This window comes from Cebus imitator, unplaced genomic scaffold (genome assembly GCF_001604975.1).
Source record: "Cebus imitator isolate Cc_AM_T3 unplaced genomic scaffold, Cebus_imitator-1.0 Scaffold473, whole genome shotgun sequence".
NCBI lineage: Eukaryota > Metazoa > Chordata > Mammalia > Primates > Cebidae > Cebus > Cebus imitator.
Genome location: NW_016107788.1, coordinates 561,614 through 580,459, shown reverse-complemented (window position 1 = coordinate 580,459; position 18,846 = coordinate 561,614). Strand labels below are relative to the sequence as shown.

Below are 18,846 nucleotides of genomic sequence, written 5' to 3'. Positions count from 1 at the left end.
ATAGAGATAGAGTGGGGAGTCTCACAGTGTTGACCAGGCTGGTGTGCGCTGCTAGCTCTTGGTCTTTCTTAAGCCTCCTGCTCTTCTATTTCTCTATTCTAGGGGCCTCTACCCTATTTCCAGTGGGGGGAAGAGAGAGATTCACAAAACTTTTGTATCCAGTGTGCTGGCTCACACCTGTAATCCCAGTACTTTGGGAGGCTGAGGTGGGAGAACTGCTTAAGCCCAGGAGTTCAAGACCAGTCTGGGCAACACAGTGAAACCCTGTCTCAAACAAACAAACAAAACGACCAGGAGAGGACTGGAAGCTGACTGTCCACAGCGAGGCAGGGGCCAGCCCCATGTGCTGCTGTGAAGTGTAGGTTTCATCATCATTCTGGGATGGCAAGGCGGCCTGAGCAGCAGACGACTGCCATTAAAAGGTGACTTGTCGTACTCACAGCTTCCCCAGAGGAGGGGCACGTCATAGGGACTGCATGAGGAGGCACCAGGGGTGCCCAGGAGGCAGACCACAGGCAAGCATCTTCCGTGTGTTTTCTGTGGGATACAGGGGTTAAGGAGTGGCTGGCTGAGCCACTCAGCAGGCTCTGGGCACTGGCGCTGTCCTGAGTTGTCCAGTACCCCACCCTGGGTGATCAGGGCGGGTGGATGGTGGTTCGAGTGGTTGGGGTGTGGGCTCTGGGTTGGCTGGTTTGCACAGAGACGTATGCTCCTGGGCCAGTCATGACTTTCTAGGGATTGGTAACCCTGGGAAGGGCAGTCCTTCTACGATCAGCAAGGCCCCCGATGTCAAAGCATCAAAGTACAGAAAATCAAGCACATGGTTACTCCAGTCAGCCTCTGTAACTTGAGGTGTCAAGGCTGTCGCTGAGACGAGCAATGTGGGGTGGGGGTGGGGGTATCTTTCTGAGTCTGCATCCAGGTAAAGCCACCTGGGTTCAAATTGCAGCTTTGAGAAATCTCAGTGTTTTCTCAGACAAGTTCCTGAACCCGTCTGTGCCTCAGTTTCCCCATTGGCACAATGGGGATGGTGATTAGCACACTAATGCCTCCTGGGGCTGTGGTGAAGATGAAATGGGTTAATCCAAGGCTGGCAGAGGTGCAGGAGGAGCAGGATCGGCGGCCCTGGGGGAGCGTGCCGGGGCCTGCTATAATGGGGGTGCTGAGTGCAGCGCTGGGACAGGCAGGGTTGTGGCCCAGACAGTGGGCTGAGCTCAGCGTCTGGGCCGGGTGGAAATGGCCGGGCTGGGGTTTTGGGGCCACCCTGCTGCATCTCTCCTGCTGCTCCTGCTGCTGCTGCCACCCCGGGCCCTGCCAGAAGGACCCCTGGTGTTTGTGGCTCTGGTGAGGCGCCCCCGCCCCAGGTGGCCCTCAGCTCCCCCAGGGCCAGCCCTGACCGGTCCTGTCCCCAGGTGTTCCGCCATGGCGACCGGGCCCCACTGGCCTCATATCCTACGGACCCACACAAGGAGGCAGCCTCCACCCTGTGGCCACGAGGCCTGGGCCAGCTGACCAGGGTGAGAAGTGGGTGGGGGGTGAGGGTGAGGGTGGAAGGGGTGGGGAGGGGTCGGCTGAGGCTGTTCTGTCCCTAGGAGGGTGTCCGCCAACAGCTGGAGCTGGGCCGCTTCCTGAGGAGCCGCTACGAGGCCTTCCTGAGTCCCGAGTACCGGCGGGAGGAGGTACTGTCATAGTGACCTCCACCTGGCACCCTGACCTCCCTCCTTTGACCTCCACTGACTCCAATGCTTTTTGGGCCTCCAACTCTGGCCTTTGACCTCCATCAACCTGCCCTGCACTCTACCTCTAAACTCTGACCCCCAATACACTGACTAGCGCACCCTGACTTCTGACCCCATCTCAACCCTGCCACATCTTGAGCTCTGACTCCTGACTTCATTTTCTGGCCTCCATCTCTGTTTTCTGAGTCCCACTGACTCCAGTCAGACCTCTGAGCTCTGACATTTGATCCCAAACTTGATTTCCATCTTTAACCCTTGTTGATTTAACTTGCTCTCCTGATGTCTAACCTTTGACCTCTACACTTTGTCAATTCTGATCTACCTTTCCTGTCTCCTCCTGTCTTCTGACATCCCCCAGTTGGAATCAGTCCTGACTGCTGATGAACATGAATGAACTCTGACCCCAAGTCCTCCAAGCTGCCCTCCTAAACTTGACCTCTAACCTCCAGCCTCCACTGATTCTCATCTTCCTTTTTGATCCTCATTGACTCAACTGACCCCCAAAATCCAACATGGCTGTCCAGCTTAAGATGTCCAACCCAACTGCTCCTGACACTGACCTCTGGACCCTTGATCCCAGCTTCCAGCATCGAAGGCCCCATGACTCCCAATGTCTGACCCCTACCCCAAATGGAATCTGAGGCTTCCGATTTGCACCACAGCTGACCTCTGACCCCGACCACCACACCCCATGAGCCCTCTCCCCACCCGGCCCCAGGTGTATGTCCGCAGCACGGACTTTGACCGCACACTGGAGAGTGCCCAGGCCAATCTGGCTGGGCTGTTTCCCGAGGCTGCTCCAGGGAGCCGCGAAGCCCACTGGAGGCCCATCCCGGTGCACACGGTGCCTGTGGCTGAGGACAAGGTCAGGGGGCCGGACCTGGGTGTGGTGAGGGAGCGAGTGGGTGGACAGAGAGGGAGATGGGGCAGCTCCGGGCCTGGCTGGAGTGAGACGGGGTGAGTCCCAGCCCACGCTGCTCTTCTGGACCTGGGAGTGACTGCGGCGAGAGACGCAGGGGCTGAGGGCCCGCCGGACCAGCTGTGAGACCCGAGGCACAGGGCTGTCCTCTCTGAGCCTCAGTTTTCCCCAGCTGCTGAGATTCCCCATGCGCAGCTGTCCGCGGTACCACGAGCTACTGCGGGAGGCCACTGAGGCTGCCGAGTACCAGGAGGCCCTGGAGGGCTGGATGGTGAGCCAGGCAGTGGCCGGGGGTGGGGAGCCGGGGACGGGCCAGGGCTCACCCAGCCCCGCACATCTAGGGCTTCCTGACTCGCCTGGAGAACTTCACGGGGCTGTCGTTAGTTGGAGAGCCGCTGCGCAGGGCATGGAAGGTTCTGGATACGCTGATGTGCCAGGTGAGCCCCACCCCTTCTCAGCCAAGGGGTTAAGGATACCTGTTTCAAATCCCAGCTTGCTACTTGCTAGTTGTGTTCCCTTAGGCATTTATTTAACCCTGTGCCTCGGTTTCCCCATCTGCACGGGGGATGGCAACACTGGAACAACACCTCTCGAGGATGCTGTGAGAATTCAAATAGGTTAATCTAGGCACTGTGCTTTCAATAGCGCCTGGCACACAGTGAGGGCTTCACCAGGGTTTGAGGCCACACATTTGGCAATTCCTCCCCACAGCCCTGCAATCAGAAAACTCTTGGAAATAGATGTTGGAAACGGATGCTCGGTGCCACAAAGAAAAATTAGCACTGAGACAAAGGGTCTTTCAGCAACACAATTTTTACTTCCTGGACAGCAGGAAGGGTATTCTTACTAGCCATCGTGCCATGGGAGTACAGAGAACAAAGGAAAACATACAAATTTATCCCTTATGCATTTGGGGTTGTCCTTACTGCTGTGTCTGATCTCCGTGGGCTGGAGCCAGACCTCACAATCTCAACTATGTTGCCCACAACTCCTAGGCTCAAACCATCCTCCCACCTCAGCTCCCCCAAGCGCTGGGAGTACAGGTGTGAGCCGCCACAGCCAGCTAGTACTCTTGCTAGTCTTTGCTCGCTCCAGCTCACAGGAATGTTCCGAATTGCAGGGTGAAGGCGGCAATGTGTGTGACTAAGGGGGCTGCCCCGGCCCTTGCTGTGTGTCTTTCCGGCTGTGTGGTATCAGCACCATCAGACCTTTCTAAAGTCCAGAATGTCTGAGGTGTGAAACCCCTCTCGCCCCAAAGGTTTCAGATAAAGCCTCTGGGCTGTGTAATGACGATGTCTATTATTAATAATCATGGTTGGCTGGACACGGTGGCTCACGCCTATAATCCCATTACTTTGAGGCCAAGGCAGAAAGATCACTTGAGGTCAGGAGTTCGAGACCAGTCTGAAAAAAATGGCAAAACCCTGTGTCTACTAAAAAATATAAAAATTAGCTGGACATGGTGGCAGGCACCTGTAATCCCAGCTACTCAGGAAGCTGAGGCAAGAAGAATCACTTGAACCCAGGAGGCAGAGGTTGTGGTGAGCCAAGATCGCGCCAACTCACTCCAGCCTGGGTGATGGAGCAGGGTTCCACTTCAAAATATAATCACTGTTGTTCACATCATGATTTCCCAGCCAGATCCAGCCCATGGGGGACTCAGAGAGCAGGGGGCAGCACAGGCTTGGGGGATGAGAGGCGAATTCAAGAGCTCAGGGTGGTCCATCTCTGTCCTCCCCCTGCCTCCCCACAGCAAGCCCACGGTCTTCCCCTACCAGCCTGGGCCTCCCCAGATGTCCTGCAGACTCTTGCCCAGATCTCAGCTTTGGATATTGGCGCCCACGTGGGCCCACCCCGGGCAGCAGAGAAGGCCCAGCTGACAGGAGGTAAGGTGTGGGGCTGGGAGGCTGGGGTGCCTTCCTTTGGGAGATTCCAAGTTCTTTGTTCCCACCCTCAGGAATCCTGTTGAATGCTATCCTTGCAAACTTCTCCCGGGTCCAGCGACTGGGGCTGCCCCTCAAGATGGTTATGTACTCAGCTGTGAGTCCTTGGGAAACAGTGCCATGTGGCACTGAGGCATGGGGATGAGGGTGACAGCAGTTTGGGTGAGGAAGAGTCTGTGCTCCCAATGTAGCCCACTGCATTGGGTAACCAGTATCTCCAAACCCTACTCTTGGAGTATATCATTAGAAGAGAGTCTGGAAAGAGGGGGGTGATGGTGTTGTGGAGTTCCCCCTCTGGAAGGACAGGCTTAGTCCAATCATACTGTGCGTCTATTTGAGCTGTCTTTATTAAACGACTGTAACTGATGGCACTGCCTTCAGGGTGAGGGAGGAGCAGGTTTGGGGAGTTGATTCTAAGAAGCCTGGGGGACATCTGGATGCACAAGCCTAGTGTTGAGGGGAAAGGAGACCTCCAGAGAGAAGTGCCATCTCAGCCCTTGGGTCCACCTGCAGCATGACAGCACCCTACTGGCCCTCCAGGGGGCCCTGGGCCTCTATGATGGACACACCCCGCCGTATGCTGCCTGCCTTGGCTTTGAATTCCGGAGGCGCCTGGGGGATCCTGACGAAGACGGAGGGTGAGGATGGGGTAGTGCCAGGGAGACGGGTGGGAAAGAACCCTCAAAGCAAGGGGTGAAGTGTGAGGTAGAGGGCATGGCCGGCAGGGAATTGCGTGGGATGGTGCTGGGACAAAGACAGGTGGGAGTCAGGAGCCCATTTCTGTTTTAAGGTCAATGACGGGGCAGGGAAGAGGTGCCACTGTGTCCTCTCTCTCCAGGAATGTCACCATCTCTCTCTTCTACCGCAATGACTCTGCCCACCTGCCCCTGCCTCTCAGCCTCCCCGGGTGCCCGGTCCCCTGTCCACTAGGCCGCTTCCACCAGCTGACTGCCCCGGCCCGGCCTCCGGTCCATGGGGTCTCCTGCCATGGCCCCTATGAGGCTGCCATCCCCCCAGGTGACGGTCCTCTGTGCTGGGGTGGGAGTGGATCGTCCCAAGTCCTGGAACTCATACCCATGTTCTCCCTGCAGCTCCAGTGGTGCCCCTGCTGGCTGGAGCTGTGGCTGTGCTGGTGGCGCTCAGCCTGGGGCTGGGCCTGCTGGCCTGGAGACCAGGATGCCTGCGGGCCTTCGGTGGGCCTGTGTGAGCCAGATAGCAGGACTTCCCTATCCCCAGCTGACACTGGACCCCAACATGTGTGCTTACTGGCTGCTCTGACTTCTGTGACTTACTGTGCGCCTGTGTGCATGGGGAACAAGGGCTGGGTGGGTTCTCTGGCCTGAAAACCAGTGTGTGCATGTCTGTATGATAGTGGCATCAGTGTTCACATGTCACGTGCATGAACAGTTTCTGCACTTAGTGCATGCACAGGTGGTTTGTCTGTGGCACACATTCAAGCACAAATGTGCACGTATCTGAATAAGTGGGGGTACGTACAGGCAGGCATGCCTGCATGGCGCTTGTTTTGGTAGAAACAGGGTCTCTGTGGCCCAGGCTGGAGTACAGCGGCATGAGCATAGCTCACTGCAGCTTTGAACTGGTCTCAAGTGATCCTGTTTCAGCCTCTATAGGTGTGCATCACGCCCAGTTAAATTTGTTTTCTCAGTATGTTTGTCAGGCTGGTCTCAAACTCCTGGCTCAAGCAATCCCCTTCTCCCAAAGCACTGGATTACAGGTGTGAGCTACAGCGTTCGGCTGGCTTGTTTATGCATGTTTCCATACAAGCATGGGCGCAGGTGGGTATCTGAGGACATGGTGGGCCCTGCAAGCACTTCTGTGCAGCTCGTGTGGCAAGAGCTTGCTCAGCAAACCTCGATGTGGGCCACGTGCTCTGCAGAGATCGGGCTCACAGGAGTTGGACCCTCAAGTCTGGTTCTTTGGTAACCCTGACTAGTTCTCAATGCAACCATGAACATGGGTGGGGTGAGGGGGATCTGGCAGCAGAGAGCTTGGAAAGGTGCACAATTCTAAGCCTGGTTTTGCAGCTGGCACCAATTCTAAGGCTGTGTGACTCTGGGCAAGTGACAGGCCTCTCAATGTCTCATTTGGCAGAACCACGCCTCTAACCCTATGGACTCCACAACTCCCAAAATTAACTTCCTGGAGGCCAGCAGAGAGCTGGGAGAACCGGTGACACTCTGGCCTGTGCGCCATGACTTGTGCTGCAAGTGATGTGGAGACACAGGCCAATACAGTACCCATGACCACATGTAGCCATTTAAATTTAAATAGCTTTCAGGTCCCAACTGCTGCACGGGCCACGCATTCACCACTGCATTTACCAGATGCTGATCAGTCACCCCACATCCACTCATGCAGCAGCAGCCACTGCAGACCACCTGCACCATGGCCGTTTTAAGCCCCTGCCCCCAGGAGGGGAGGCTGTCCCCTAGTGTGGCCTGGGGCAGTGCCAGCCCCTCCCAGGCCTTGCCCCACACCCATGGTTGCGTGGCACTAACCAGGGCACTCATGTGGAGCCCAGGTGCAGTGGACACTCACAACAGCCACTTGGCCCCTATTAGATGGGGCAGTAGGAGGTTCAAAGCCACTCCCAGCAACCAGGACCTAAACAAGGCACAGGGTCCAGAAAGGCTGGGGGGTGGAAGCTGGGACTATCTCTTCACCACACCAGGGCCACCTGCATACTCCCCTGGCCCATTTCTTCCCAAGGTCCTGAAGGCAGCCTGTCATACACTCACCCCTGGGGGCCCCCAGATCTCCCTCACTGCCCTGCCTGGCATTCCCTAGAGGCGCTGTGTGGTCAAAGGGCCCCCCAAGTGGATGCCAGGCACCATGACCCCAGAAACCCTGAGGAATGAATGTCCCTCCATGCTTTCTGGCCCTGGGAGGTGCCAGGTAGGGCTACCTGTGATTGTAACCAACTACCTGGTGGCATGTGCCACCCCTTTCCCAGCAGCCTGCTGGAAGGGCCTGTATGCATCTCCCTTGCCCTGCAACCCCACCACAGACCCAGCTCACCACCCGAGCCCACAGTGTTAAGCACTACAGTTGGGAGTGGTATGTCTGTTGTTTAATGGGCCTGTGTGCACAAGACCCCAGTTATGAAGTCAGAACTGCCAGGGCTCGCTGTGTCCTCACAGAACTGTCACCTGTGATCCTGGCCCCAACACACCCCAACCCAGACTCAAAACTCAGACCAGACAAGCCACACAGTCAAACCAGACCTATCAGAAGGGACTGGCTGCCCACAGCCAAAGCATGTGGCGCAGTGGCTCACGCCTGTAATCCCAGCACTGTGAGAGGCTGAGGGGCGTGAATCACCTGAGGTGAGGAGTTTAAGACCAGCCTAGACCACACTGGTGAAACCTTGTCTACTAAAAATACAAAATTAGCCGAGTGTGCTATCGGGTGCCTGTAATCCCCAGTACTCGGGAGGCTGAAACAGGAGAATCACTTAAACCGAGGAGGTGGAGACTGCAGTGAGCTGAGGTCGCGCCACTGCACTTGAGCCTGGGCAACAAACAAATCTTACAAAAACTGAGGAAAAGCTTGAAGATGCTTTCATCATGGGTGTGGGGTCTCCCTGCTTGGCCTGGAGTGCTTTGGGGACCCATGTGACACAGGTAGTACCCATTGTGCCCACCTACCCTGCTGCCTGGGCAGAAATGTAACATGGCACGTGATCACTCCCCCTAGGGACTCATGGGGTCTACTCACAAGGCCTGCTCCCCTCATGTTTGGCCAGTGACACCCACAGGGGAGGGTTGGGGGCAGACACCCTTCTCTTCTGGGGCCCTTGAACATGGTGTCAGGCTTTGGCTTGCTCAAGGGACACTAGAGGGCTACACAGGGAGGGTAATGGCCAAGGCTTTTTTTTTGCCTTCCCTACCATGTCCTGTGCTTCCTGATTGCAGCTCACACCAGGAGCAGCTTCCCCAGGACCCAGCCTCCCTGCTTTACGCCTGGAGCACCAGACTGGGTGGTGTCTGTCCTCCAGAGCCAGGCCCAGGGCTGGCTGTGTACACGGGCAGCTACTCCCCACAGGTCTGGTCAGAATAGGGGGGCAGTGGCGGCTCCTTCCCCAGCTTATCCACCTTCTCCTGGGCTTGCGGCTCAGCAGCCAGGTCCTGGTGCACTGGGTTGGGTCCTAGCGTGAGCTTGGTGGCCTGGCTGGCCCTGGCACAATGGAGATGAGACTGCTGTTGGCGATGGTCTGGATCTCCAGGACAGCCTCCAGCACCATCATGCCCTTGACCAGTAGGCGCTGGTGCAGGCCCTGGCTAACAGGCATGTCCTTGGGCGTCATGGCTCAGGAGCAGAGGACAAGGAGGGAGAGGAAGCTAGATGCCCCTGTCCATGGTGGGTTGGGGCTGGAAGGGCAGCTCAGTGGCCTCAACGTGCAGGGAGGTCTCCCAGCTAGCACCAGGCTATCAGCAGCCAGGCAGGCACTGCTGTGCCACTATCACCTTCAGGGCCTTGCAGTGGTAGCTAAAGATGACACCATTGTCAAGTTGGATCAGGTCACCCGGCAGCAGCTGGAGCTCTCAAGAGCTGAGGCACAAGACAGGGCTCCCAGCTGTACACTGGCAGGACCCAGGAGAGCTGACTGCAGTTCTGCCCCAAGCGCCAAGAGAGCCAGGAGCTCAGTGTCCTGCGGCACGAGCAGAACCAGCCCTGGCCCAGGTGGGTGGACGCCAGCACATTCCTAGTCATGGCTGCCGCCACGCCTAGACAGGAAGCAGCAGAGAGCCTGGAGGGATGCTGTCAGGTGAAGGACACAGAAAAGGCACTCAGGGGGGCAACAGCCACACCCCACCCATCACCTCCTGAAGTAGGGTCCCTCAGGCCCCTGGGTGTCAAAGGTCCCGGGGGGCGGCCCACTGTGTCCTCAGGGGCAATTGGAGCACAGTGCTGGACATCATGGGGTCCCCAAGTGCAGCCCTTTCAAGAACACTGACACTGGGCATCTTGCTGCAACCCAGCCCCAACCCCCATCCCAACCCGCCCACAACAGATTGGTTACTAAGGTTAAGCCCAGGGCTTACGGCAGCACCTGGCTCAGCACTTGCTGGGCACCTGTCTATGTCTGCCTTCTCACCATCACCATGAATAACAGGCAGCCCCCTCCGTTCTTACCAAGTGATGGTCAGGCCCTTCAGCACCTGGAGGTAGGAGGGCAGAGAGAAGGGAGGTCAGTGGGGTACAGGGCAACCAAGATACCCCCTCATCCCTCCCTAGAGCCAGAGCCTCTCAGACCCCCGGGTGTCAAAGGTCCCGGGGGGCACCATGTCCTCAGTGGCAATCGGAGCCCAGTGCTGGACATCATGGAGGCCCTGGTGCCCTCAGCCCCCTCCTGATGCAGGTTCCAGGGCCACCTGCTGTCCTAAGGGGGACATCACGGAAGAGTGCTGAGCAATCAGGCAACAAAGCGAATGATACTTGGTCCTGCGGGTGCCAGGCCACCCCCTGTCCAGCTCAGCCTGGGGGTGGCTCCTCGTATATCTAAGCCCACTGACCTCACCACCCCCCAGCGGTGTTTCTCTGGAAGATGGGACTAGAGATGCCTGTAGACAGGCGCATCTGTGGGGTTCGGTGAGAGCATGAGGTCAAACCTTTCTGCTTGGGCCTTCTGTGTCCTAACGGGACGCCCCTCCATTGCCTCTGTCAGCATCTCAGGCCTGCTGCCCTGACCCAGTTCTTCCAAGCTGCTCTGACTTCACCGGAACCTTCTGTGACATGGGGAAGGGGCAGCTGCCTCTCACTGGGACCCTGGCAGGATCTGTTCAGTTGATTCTCTGCAAGCAGCAACACTGTGGGTGCTCCTTCAGTGCCAGCTGCTGTTTAACGCCAACAGAAACACTAAAAGCTCCACTTTACATAGAAATGTGCTGTCCAAAGAGGGGGCCCTTGTTTAAACTAACCGAGAAGAATTAAAAACCCAGCTCCCAGTCACACACTGGCCACATACTGTGCGACCCCGGCTGTGGGACCCCGACCCACGGAGGCAGGCGCTCAATAGACTCGAGGCAGGACGCGTGGTGACCAGTACCGACTTTATTGGGATCTCCGGGCGACTCAAGAGGGAAGGGAGGAATCGCGCGTGCTTTCTTTGTTCGGTTGACTTTATAGGGACAGAGGGCCTGGGGCGGTAGGAGAGCTGACCCGGCGGGTAGTAATTGGCTAGGTTGATTGCTGGGCAGGAAGCCTGCCGGGCGGGAGCTTGTGGGACGGGAGGTTACGGGAGAGCTGGTGGGGCGGATGGTGATTGGTTCAGTGGGCCGCTGGGCGGGAAGGTTGCTGGTCTTGGGCCGGGCCAGGATAGAGTGAGATGAGGGACCCTCCCTGTGGGGGAGGAAGGGCCTTCCTTATCGGGAATTAGGCCCTTTCCACATGGCTGGGGAACGGGGCCAAAAGTCCTCTACCAGACACATACCAGGTGTCCAAGAGCCACCTGTGGCCAGTGGCAGCCAGACTAGACAAGGCGCAGAACATTTCCATCTGACGGTCCTACGGAGGGCGCTGGTGTAGAATCCAGAGGCTACACGTCCCGTCTTTCCTGTCCCATGCCAGGTCTCTCTTCTCACCTCTCTCTCACATCCCTACCCAACTGGCACCCACCCCACTCCTTATGTCCCCTCTAAGCCAGCCATGACAAATGCTCAGCCCCATTCACTATCCCAGAGGATTAAGATCACACGACCCTCAGAGAGATACTCAGCAGAGCTGAAATCCCAGCCAACCCTCCTCAGAAGCCAGCTTCCTTGCCAAAAACAGCTGAAACCTCCAAGAACCCAGAGAACACACTTCAGTTCTCTTTCACTGCAGCCACTGTTCTCCCAGCTCCTGACATCTAAGAAACAAATGAAAATCCTCCCAGAGCTGAGAACACTTCTTTTCTGGTAAAACACACCCTACCCCAACACTTTTCTAATGACTTTGCTCTTTGAAACAATTCTGATAACGCCTGTTAATTTTTATTGTGAAAATAAGGATTCCTTGTATAGTATCAATTTATATACAAACACTGGGGCTACGCTTTGCTTAACGCACATCGCATTCAGCCTACAAAACCTACGATGCGATACGACAGAACACCTGAGAGTCACTGTTTGCCACTGCTGAGTTTTGACATGTTTCTGATTAGTCCTTTCCCCTGAAACAAATGCCTTTTTCCTTCAGTCCTTGCATTCCTCCTTATTGAAGCCCTATCTTTGGAAGACAGAAAGCACTACTGCCCTGGGCCATCTGCTCGGTGCCTGTTCCACAGACACAGCAGTGAGGCACAGGAGCAGTGGCCTGGTGAATGTCTCCAAGCCTGCTGGGATTTGGATCCAGGCCTGCCTACCTGCCTAGTTTTCCACAGCTATAAGGATTTTTTTTTTTTTTGGAGGTGGAATTTCATTCTTGTTGCCTAGGCTGGAGTGCAATGGCACGATCTCAGCTCACTGCAACCTCCACCTCCTATATTCTAGGGATTCTCCTACCTCAGCTTCCCGAGTAGCTGGGATTACAGGTATGTGCCCACCATGTCCAGCTAATTTTTTGTATTTTTCATAGAGACAAGTTTTCACAATGTTGGCCAGATTGGCCTTGAACTCCTAACCTCAGGTGACCCACCCACCTCGGCTTCCCAAAGTGCTGGGATTACAGGTGTGAGCCACCACGCCCAGCCTGACATGGCTTTGGTACGTAAACCCTGAGTACAATCGTTAGCACATAAATCAGTCCCCTGAGGTAAGGTATGAAGTCAACCTAGGCAGTGATATTTCAAACCAGGTGAATCAAGGAGCAAGAGCAAGGTTCTTACCTCACTGGGCACAGTGGGTGGTCCTCAGCTGGAAGCTGCACCTGTAACAGAAAGACAGTGAGGCTGGAGAAACAGTCTGCAGGTCCATGAACCATTAGGACTGGGGCCCCTCAGACCCCCAGGTGTCAAAGGTCCTGGGGTGCACTGTGTCCTCAGGGGTGATCGGAGCCCAGTGCTGGACATCATGGGAGCCCCAGCCCCTCTGCAACCAGGCCTGAGGTGACTTACCTTAAGGGACAGAGGCCGAGCTTAAAGAGTAGGAAACGCAAAACCCATCCAGAAGGTAAGAAGGATGAGTTTTGCTCATGGAGACACCAAGATGACCCAACCTCCCGTGCCACAGGTCCTCAGGGTACTGTCCTCATGGGATGGGTAGGACCCCAAATGCACTACATGAAGATGTCCCTGGTGTCCACCCCCTACCCTTTGCAGATTTCTGTAGCACTGGCTATACCTGCTGGTAACCCACAAACAAGGAAAGCTGCCAAGGCACAAATCCCTTGGATGAACTTACTGAGAGACGGGAGGAGGAAGGGGCTGTTCTAGGAAGAAAAGAAGCCAACTTGTAAGTAAGAATTAATGGGCAGAGACCCTGGACTGGGTCAGGTTTAAACATATCAGATGTGAAAGACATCTGGAAGACGACGAAGGAACAGGCACAAAGCAGACTGTTAAACTGCAGTATTAAGGAATTAATGTCATTAAGGGTGACAATGGAAATAACATTTAGTACAAAAGTCATTTTAGGTATACAAGTACACTATTTTAGGTGAAATATGAAACTTTCTTTCAAGAGTCCGCTGTTGCCCACGCTGGAGCGCAATGGCGCAGTCTCGGCTCACTGCAACCTCCGCCTCCCAGGCTTAGGCAATCCTCCCACTTCCTCCCCCAAGTAGCTGGAACTACAGACCTGCACCACTACACCCGGCTCACTTTATCTTTTGTAGAGATGGGGTTTTGCCATGTGGCCAAGGCTGGTCTCGATGTCCTGGGCTCAAGTGATCCACCCACCTCGGTCTCCCAAAGTGCTGGGATTACAGGCATGAGCCACCACACTGGGCCACAAAACTTCCTTTCAGAACACTAAGCGCACACATAGTTTTTAAATATGGTAAGATGGTACAAATGTTAAACTTCCCCATTTGTTTGTAGATTTTAATATTGCCGAAGGAGAGCAAGTCAATGATGAATGCATGAGAAAAATACCTTCACTTGTGACATGAACAAACTTAATGATTTTCTCAGCAGTTACTCGAAGGAGGGAAGTTAAGTAGAGATCCCTGCTGGGTTGTAGTGGGGGAGAGAGGAAATTGGCTAGCTGCTTCTAGGCTGGGCCTTCTTGGCAGGGGCACGGGCCCCACTTAAGTCAAGAAACCCATGTTCAAGACCTCGAAGGACCTAAGCTAAAAACTAACATTAACAAAACCTTCTCATGGGTCAGAATGACTCCTGCAGGTAAACAAAGGCCTCGTCTGCTTTCTTCTAAGTCCATTCCTACATGGTTCTCAAAAAAGCCCCAGCAATTCAACTAGAAACAGTTAAGGCCAGCCGAGAGAAAGGACGAGTAGACCCGAAGTCAGGCAAGCAAGTTTATTGACCTGCCAGGCTGCTCCTTAGGAGTCAGAGGCAGCAGCCCTGAGCTCACAAAATGAGGTTTATAAGGGCAAGAGAGGCCTAAGAGAGTATCTGGGTATGACCACATCCCCAAGTTGTCAGTTAATTCTGCCACATTATCATCTCTCGACAGACTTACATTATCTTGTGAAAACAAGAATTTACCAGGACATACAACTTAGGTTTGGTCAGGTTTCTCATAACCTCCCCCGTGCCGCCCAGATGGCTGTAATCAGGGCTTGCTCAATGTAACAGGTCTGGTGACCTTGCTGTGGTGCCTAGGTAAGAATTTAGGAATGCAGCTGCAGAGCCTTCAGGGGAAGGGTCAGCTGCACCTGGGAGTTTCCTGGGGTGGCTTGTCCCTAACAACCCAGCCTTTTAGTAGGTAACAGAAGAGGGGTGCCATTGTCATCTGGTTGCTTCCTGCTGGGGAGGGGCGATGGTTGTGGGGACAGGCTGGATGGTAGGGATCGCTGTTTCTGGAACCGTCGGTATTCCTGGAGCAGCACCATATACCATACAGTCCCATGGGGGAAGACTCTAATACGGTCCTGTAAGAGCTGGGTGAGGAGACATGAGGTAGGGACCATACAGGGTCCAGCCCTACAGGGGCCAGTGAGTCCCTCCCTGCTGGCGTGGAGACAAGAAATTGGAAATAAAGACATAAGACACAGAGACAGAGAAAAAAGTTTGGGCCCAGGGGTCCACTGCTACCCAAAGCGCAGAGACCAGCAGCGGTCCAGCATGCAGGGACACTCCCACTTTTATTGAGTTGCAAATCTGGGGACAGGGTAGGTAGGGCATGACAGTGATGGGGTCAAGTACGTCACATGTGATTCAGGCAGGAATTTTCTGTAGCTGAGATGAGGTAAGGGGCATAATGCATCAGCACTTTTTCCATACTTGTCACAAAGATGTTAAGATTTACATGACTTCTACTGATAAATTCTTACAAGATAAAAGGAACCAGGTGCAGAAGCAGAACATGAGAGTGGACATGGAACGTGACCACTGAAGCACAGCATCACAGAGACAATTAAGCCCCCGGATGTTTGTGGGCCTACCGCAAGAGCTTGGAGAAGCGGAGTTTTCTCCTAACTTCTCTGGGATAGGAGACGTCTCAGCTATTTTGGACGTCTCCTTCCCTAGCTGGCTAAACAGCGGGCGCTTTCCCAGCACTAGTGCTGCCGCATAGCCTAGGTGTCCTCCAGCAGCCCTTACATGGGCATGGCAGAGGGCTTAAGGTGTCTCGCCTTAGGGTCATTTATTTCACAATGTCACCCCAGGTTCACACTTCCGACCTGAAAGACATTATTAAAAGAATTAAGATCACCTATGAATAACTAAGATCACATATGAATAACTACTAAGATTATATTTTTGGTTACTTTCGCCTTCATTATAGGCTGAAGCGAATATTTTCCTTCAGGAAATAGGCTGAAGCTTTTAGCTTTTTGACAGCATCTTGTACTAGCCCAGATTGGCTGAGGTAGAAACAACATTGTTCATCTAGAAAGAGGCACAGGCCTCCTTTTTCGGCAGCGAGGAGGTCTAGACCTCTGCGGTTCTGTAGGGTGACTTGTCGCTCAAGAGTCTAGTTGGTTTTGGAGGTGAGAGACAGAGTCTGCTATTTCTTCCCGTGACAACTGGAAGTCTTGGGAGAGTGACTGAAGATATGATAATGAAGTTCCGAAGATTCCTGCTCCTAACCCGACGGTACCTGTGACTCCGAGGGCTTCTAATAAGGGAATGAACTGTATCGCTTTCTTTGGGTGGATGTGTCATGTAGCAGGGACAGGGAGTTCTTCTTGGTTCAGAGCGACAAGGTTAATGTTGGGGGTAAGGTAGACCAGGGTGCAAGTACCTGTCCAGTGGGTAGGGAGACAGAAGTAGGTTGTGGATCCGCAGAGGAAGAAGATGCCAGCGGTGTTAATGCAAACAGACACCTATTCTCAAGTGGATTAAGAACAGGTGTTGGAAAGTGTAGGCTGCTTGTTTGCAGGTACTTGGTTCAGCTTCAGCAACCCAGAGTGAGGAGGAGAGAGAGGCCCCTTTGAGAACTCCTGTCTGGGGAAGGGGTTTCCATGTTTGAGAGGCAGGAGGGGAGGTAATGCGGAGGGGCTGGGTAAAGAGGCCACTGGCTTCAGGGGAGACTGAAGAATCTACTCGGACTGAGGTATGGGAAGGATGAGAGATGATTTGGGTTGAGTTACAGGCAGGAGGAGGGAGGGTGCCTACCTCTACGTGTCCACTGGAAGAAGTGACACATAAGGGGGCTTGGCCAGTTCTTGTGGTGTTGAGGGTTATGGGACCTTGAATGGCGGGATGAGGGAGTTTTGAGTGGTCATAATTGGTAGTATAGGCAGAGAAGTTTGGTAGCTCTGTTAGCAAGGGCAGTGGGATAGTTTGCAATGAGGGTGAGGGCTCTGTCTACAAAGGCAGGGCCTCTTTGGACAGTGTATGAGAAGCAAATGGGAATGCGGTCCCAGGGCTGGGAAGCTGGGAGAGCTGAGTAGGCAGCAGAGGAAAGGGAAACGCAGGTCAGGCAACCGGAAGCCAAGTACAGAGCTGGAGCACAGCAACAAGGAGTGAGACCCAGACAGCGTTCGAGCTTTGCAGAAGTGAGAAGGGACTGTGAGGAAGTTGAGGCTGTGGGGCTAGCTACTAAAAGAATTAGGAACCTGAGGGAGAATTGGAGTGTAGGAAGGTGGCCTCTTCTAGAGGGTCTATGAGGTGGCGGATAGCGCCCCATGGATAGTCAGATTCTCCTTGCAGATGAGCAAGGTAAAGCTGGGTTAAGACTTTTCTTTGTGTGGAAATGGGGAAAAAAAAGAGGACTTCTCATATTTGATAGGTTATGGGGGAGGTTGTTCCTCGTCACGAGGACCCTGGCACCTGGAGTAAGAACAGTGGCGATATATGAAGGAGTTACCGGCTTCTTCTTTGGGGACAGGTGTAAGGCGGAGTTTGGTTGGGCCAAGGAGGGTGCTGGAGAATCAGCGGAGGACGGTCGGCGGGTTGGCTGTAGGAGCCTTAGTCTGGAAAGATGGTACCAAGAGGCATGTCCTGAGAGTCTGGCTGTGGTGGGGGCTGTAAGAATAACTTGAAAAAGGCCTTCCCACTTTGGTTTAAGGTTTGCTGGATTAAGAGTTTTTAGGAAGACATGCTCTCCTGGTAGGAGAGTCTGGTTGGTGGGATTTCCTCTGTGGGATTTTGGGAGGGCCTGGTCTGCTTGTTCACGGAGAAGATGGTAGATGAGGATAAATGTTGGGAGGTACTCTCCTAGCTGAGTTAGAAGGGGCCTGTTTTGTAGGAGGAAAGGGAGTCCGTATATTAACTCAAATGGGCCGAGGAAGGAGGATGCTTTTGGGCTGGCTCTGATGCAGGCTAGGAGTATGGGCAGAAGGGAGGTCCGGGGTTGCTGGACTTGAAGAGTGCATTTGGTCAACTGAGTCTTAAGGATCCCATTTGCCCTTTCAACTTTTCCTGATGACTGGGGTCGGTATGGGATATGGAGGTGCCACTGGATGCTGAGAGACTGAGACTTGTTGGGTGATTTGGGAGACAAAGCTAAGGCCGTTGTCTGACTGTATGGAGCGCAGAAGACCAAATGTAGGGATGATTTCTGTTAAAAGGATTGGGGAAGACTTCTGCAGCTTTTTCTGAGGTGGGAAATTCTTCTACCCACCCAGGGAAGGTGTCTTATAAGAGTAAGAAGAAACAGTTTTTTTTTGGCAGGAGGCATGTGGGTAAAGTCTATTTGCCAGTCTTCCCCTGGGAGTGTCCCTCTTAGCTGATGTGTAGGGAAAGGGGGACAACAGAGGGCCCCTGGAGAGGAAGTGACAGAGCATATATGACAGTTTGAGGTTATGTTCTTGCGTGAGATAAATAGGTGGGGGTGAAGGAGAAGGTACAGGAGGCGTGCACTGATATGGAAGGATTGGTGAAGAGATGTTAGAATTTCTTTGACTTGCTCTTGAGAGAGAATGAGTTTTTGATCTTTGACTATCCAGTTCCCCTGCAAAGAGGTTCCTTGTAGCAGTGAAGGCTTTTCAGTGGGAGAATACTGGGGTTGGATTGTGGGGGTAATGACAAGAGGGGCAGGGGTAGGAGAAAGGGAGGCTATTTTTGCTGCCTGGTTGGCCTTTCTGTTCCCTCTTGAATTTTCATCTGATCCTGTTTGATGTCCTCGACAATGTGTAACTCCTGCTTTGGCTGGGAGGTGTGTGGCCTGAAGGAGTTGGTAAATAAGGGGGCCATTAGTGATGGGGGTCCCTTTGACAGTAAGAAGCCCTCTTTCTTGCCAGATGACGGCACAGAAATTAAGAATGCGACAGGCATATTTGGAGACTCGTTTGCCTTTGGAAAGGGTTAGGGCCCTGGTGAGAACCATGAGTTATGCCTTTTGGGAGGAGGTTCCGGAGGGTAAGCGTTTAGCTTCAATTACTTGGTCAAGAGTGACAACTGCATACCCAGCAATTCTATGGGAGCCGACTAACTTGGAAGAGCAGCCATCTATAAATAACTGGTCATCAGAATTAGGGAGAGGTTCAGGGGAGATATTAGGGAAATGAGGCTGTAGGTGATCAAGGATTTTGGTACAGGAATGGGTGGGAGGATTCTGGGAGCAGAGACGCAGGTTTGAGGGGAGCACTTTTGGTGAGGTGGAACTCAGGGTTTTCAAGAAAGAACGGGGAAGGGGAAAGGGTACTCAGTGCTTGGGAGGAGAGATCTTGTAGATTATGTGGGCTGTAAACGGGTGTCTTGATCAAATGTTAGTTTTTTTTTTTTTTTTTTTTTTTT

At 53.9% G+C, this 18,846-nt stretch overlaps 2 protein-coding genes and 3 non-coding genes across 5 annotated transcripts in view; 1 reads left to right on the top strand and 4 right to left on the bottom strand.

The window, feature by feature from the left end:
- The first annotated feature begins 1,236 nt into the window (after positions 1-1,236).
- ACP4 (acid phosphatase 4) lies at positions 1,237-5,907 on the top strand. Its single transcript, XM_017512490.2, has 11 exons — positions 1,237-1,344; positions 1,413-1,517; positions 1,593-1,679; positions 2,458-2,604; positions 2,831-2,929; positions 3,000-3,095; positions 4,412-4,544; positions 4,616-4,698; positions 5,115-5,239; positions 5,440-5,618; positions 5,693-5,907. Exons 1-11 carry the CDS (start codon positions 1,237-1,239, stop codon positions 5,806-5,808), a joined length of 1,278 nt encoding a protein of 425 aa, XP_017367979.1. The 3' UTR covers positions 5,809-5,907.
- Positions 5,908-8,060: 2,153 nt separating this feature from the next.
- CUNH19orf48 (chromosome unknown C19orf48 homolog) overlaps positions 8,061-18,846 on the bottom strand; it is an 18,459-nt gene continuing 7,673 nt past the window's right edge. Inside the window, 5 exon segments of the mRNA XM_037732786.1 lie at positions 8,061-8,644; positions 8,647-8,709; positions 8,712-9,383; positions 9,759-9,784; positions 12,430-12,470. Of these exon segments, the coding sequence (XP_037588714.1) occupies positions 8,538-8,644; positions 8,647-8,709; positions 8,712-8,928 (387 nt within the window). The 5' untranslated portion in view covers positions 8,929-9,383; positions 9,759-9,784; positions 12,430-12,470 and the 3' untranslated portion in view covers positions 8,061-8,537.
- Positions 9,457-9,552, bottom strand: LOC119468689. The gene has a single exon (XR_005197438.1). It is a non-coding gene; the product is annotated as a small nucleolar RNA SNORD88 (small nucleolar RNA).
- LOC119468688 lies at positions 9,866-9,956 on the bottom strand. Its single transcript, XR_005197437.1, has one exon. It is a non-coding gene; the product is annotated as a small nucleolar RNA SNORD88 (small nucleolar RNA).
- Positions 12,533-12,623, bottom strand: LOC119468687. The gene has a single exon (XR_005197436.1). It is a non-coding gene; the product is annotated as a small nucleolar RNA SNORD88 (small nucleolar RNA).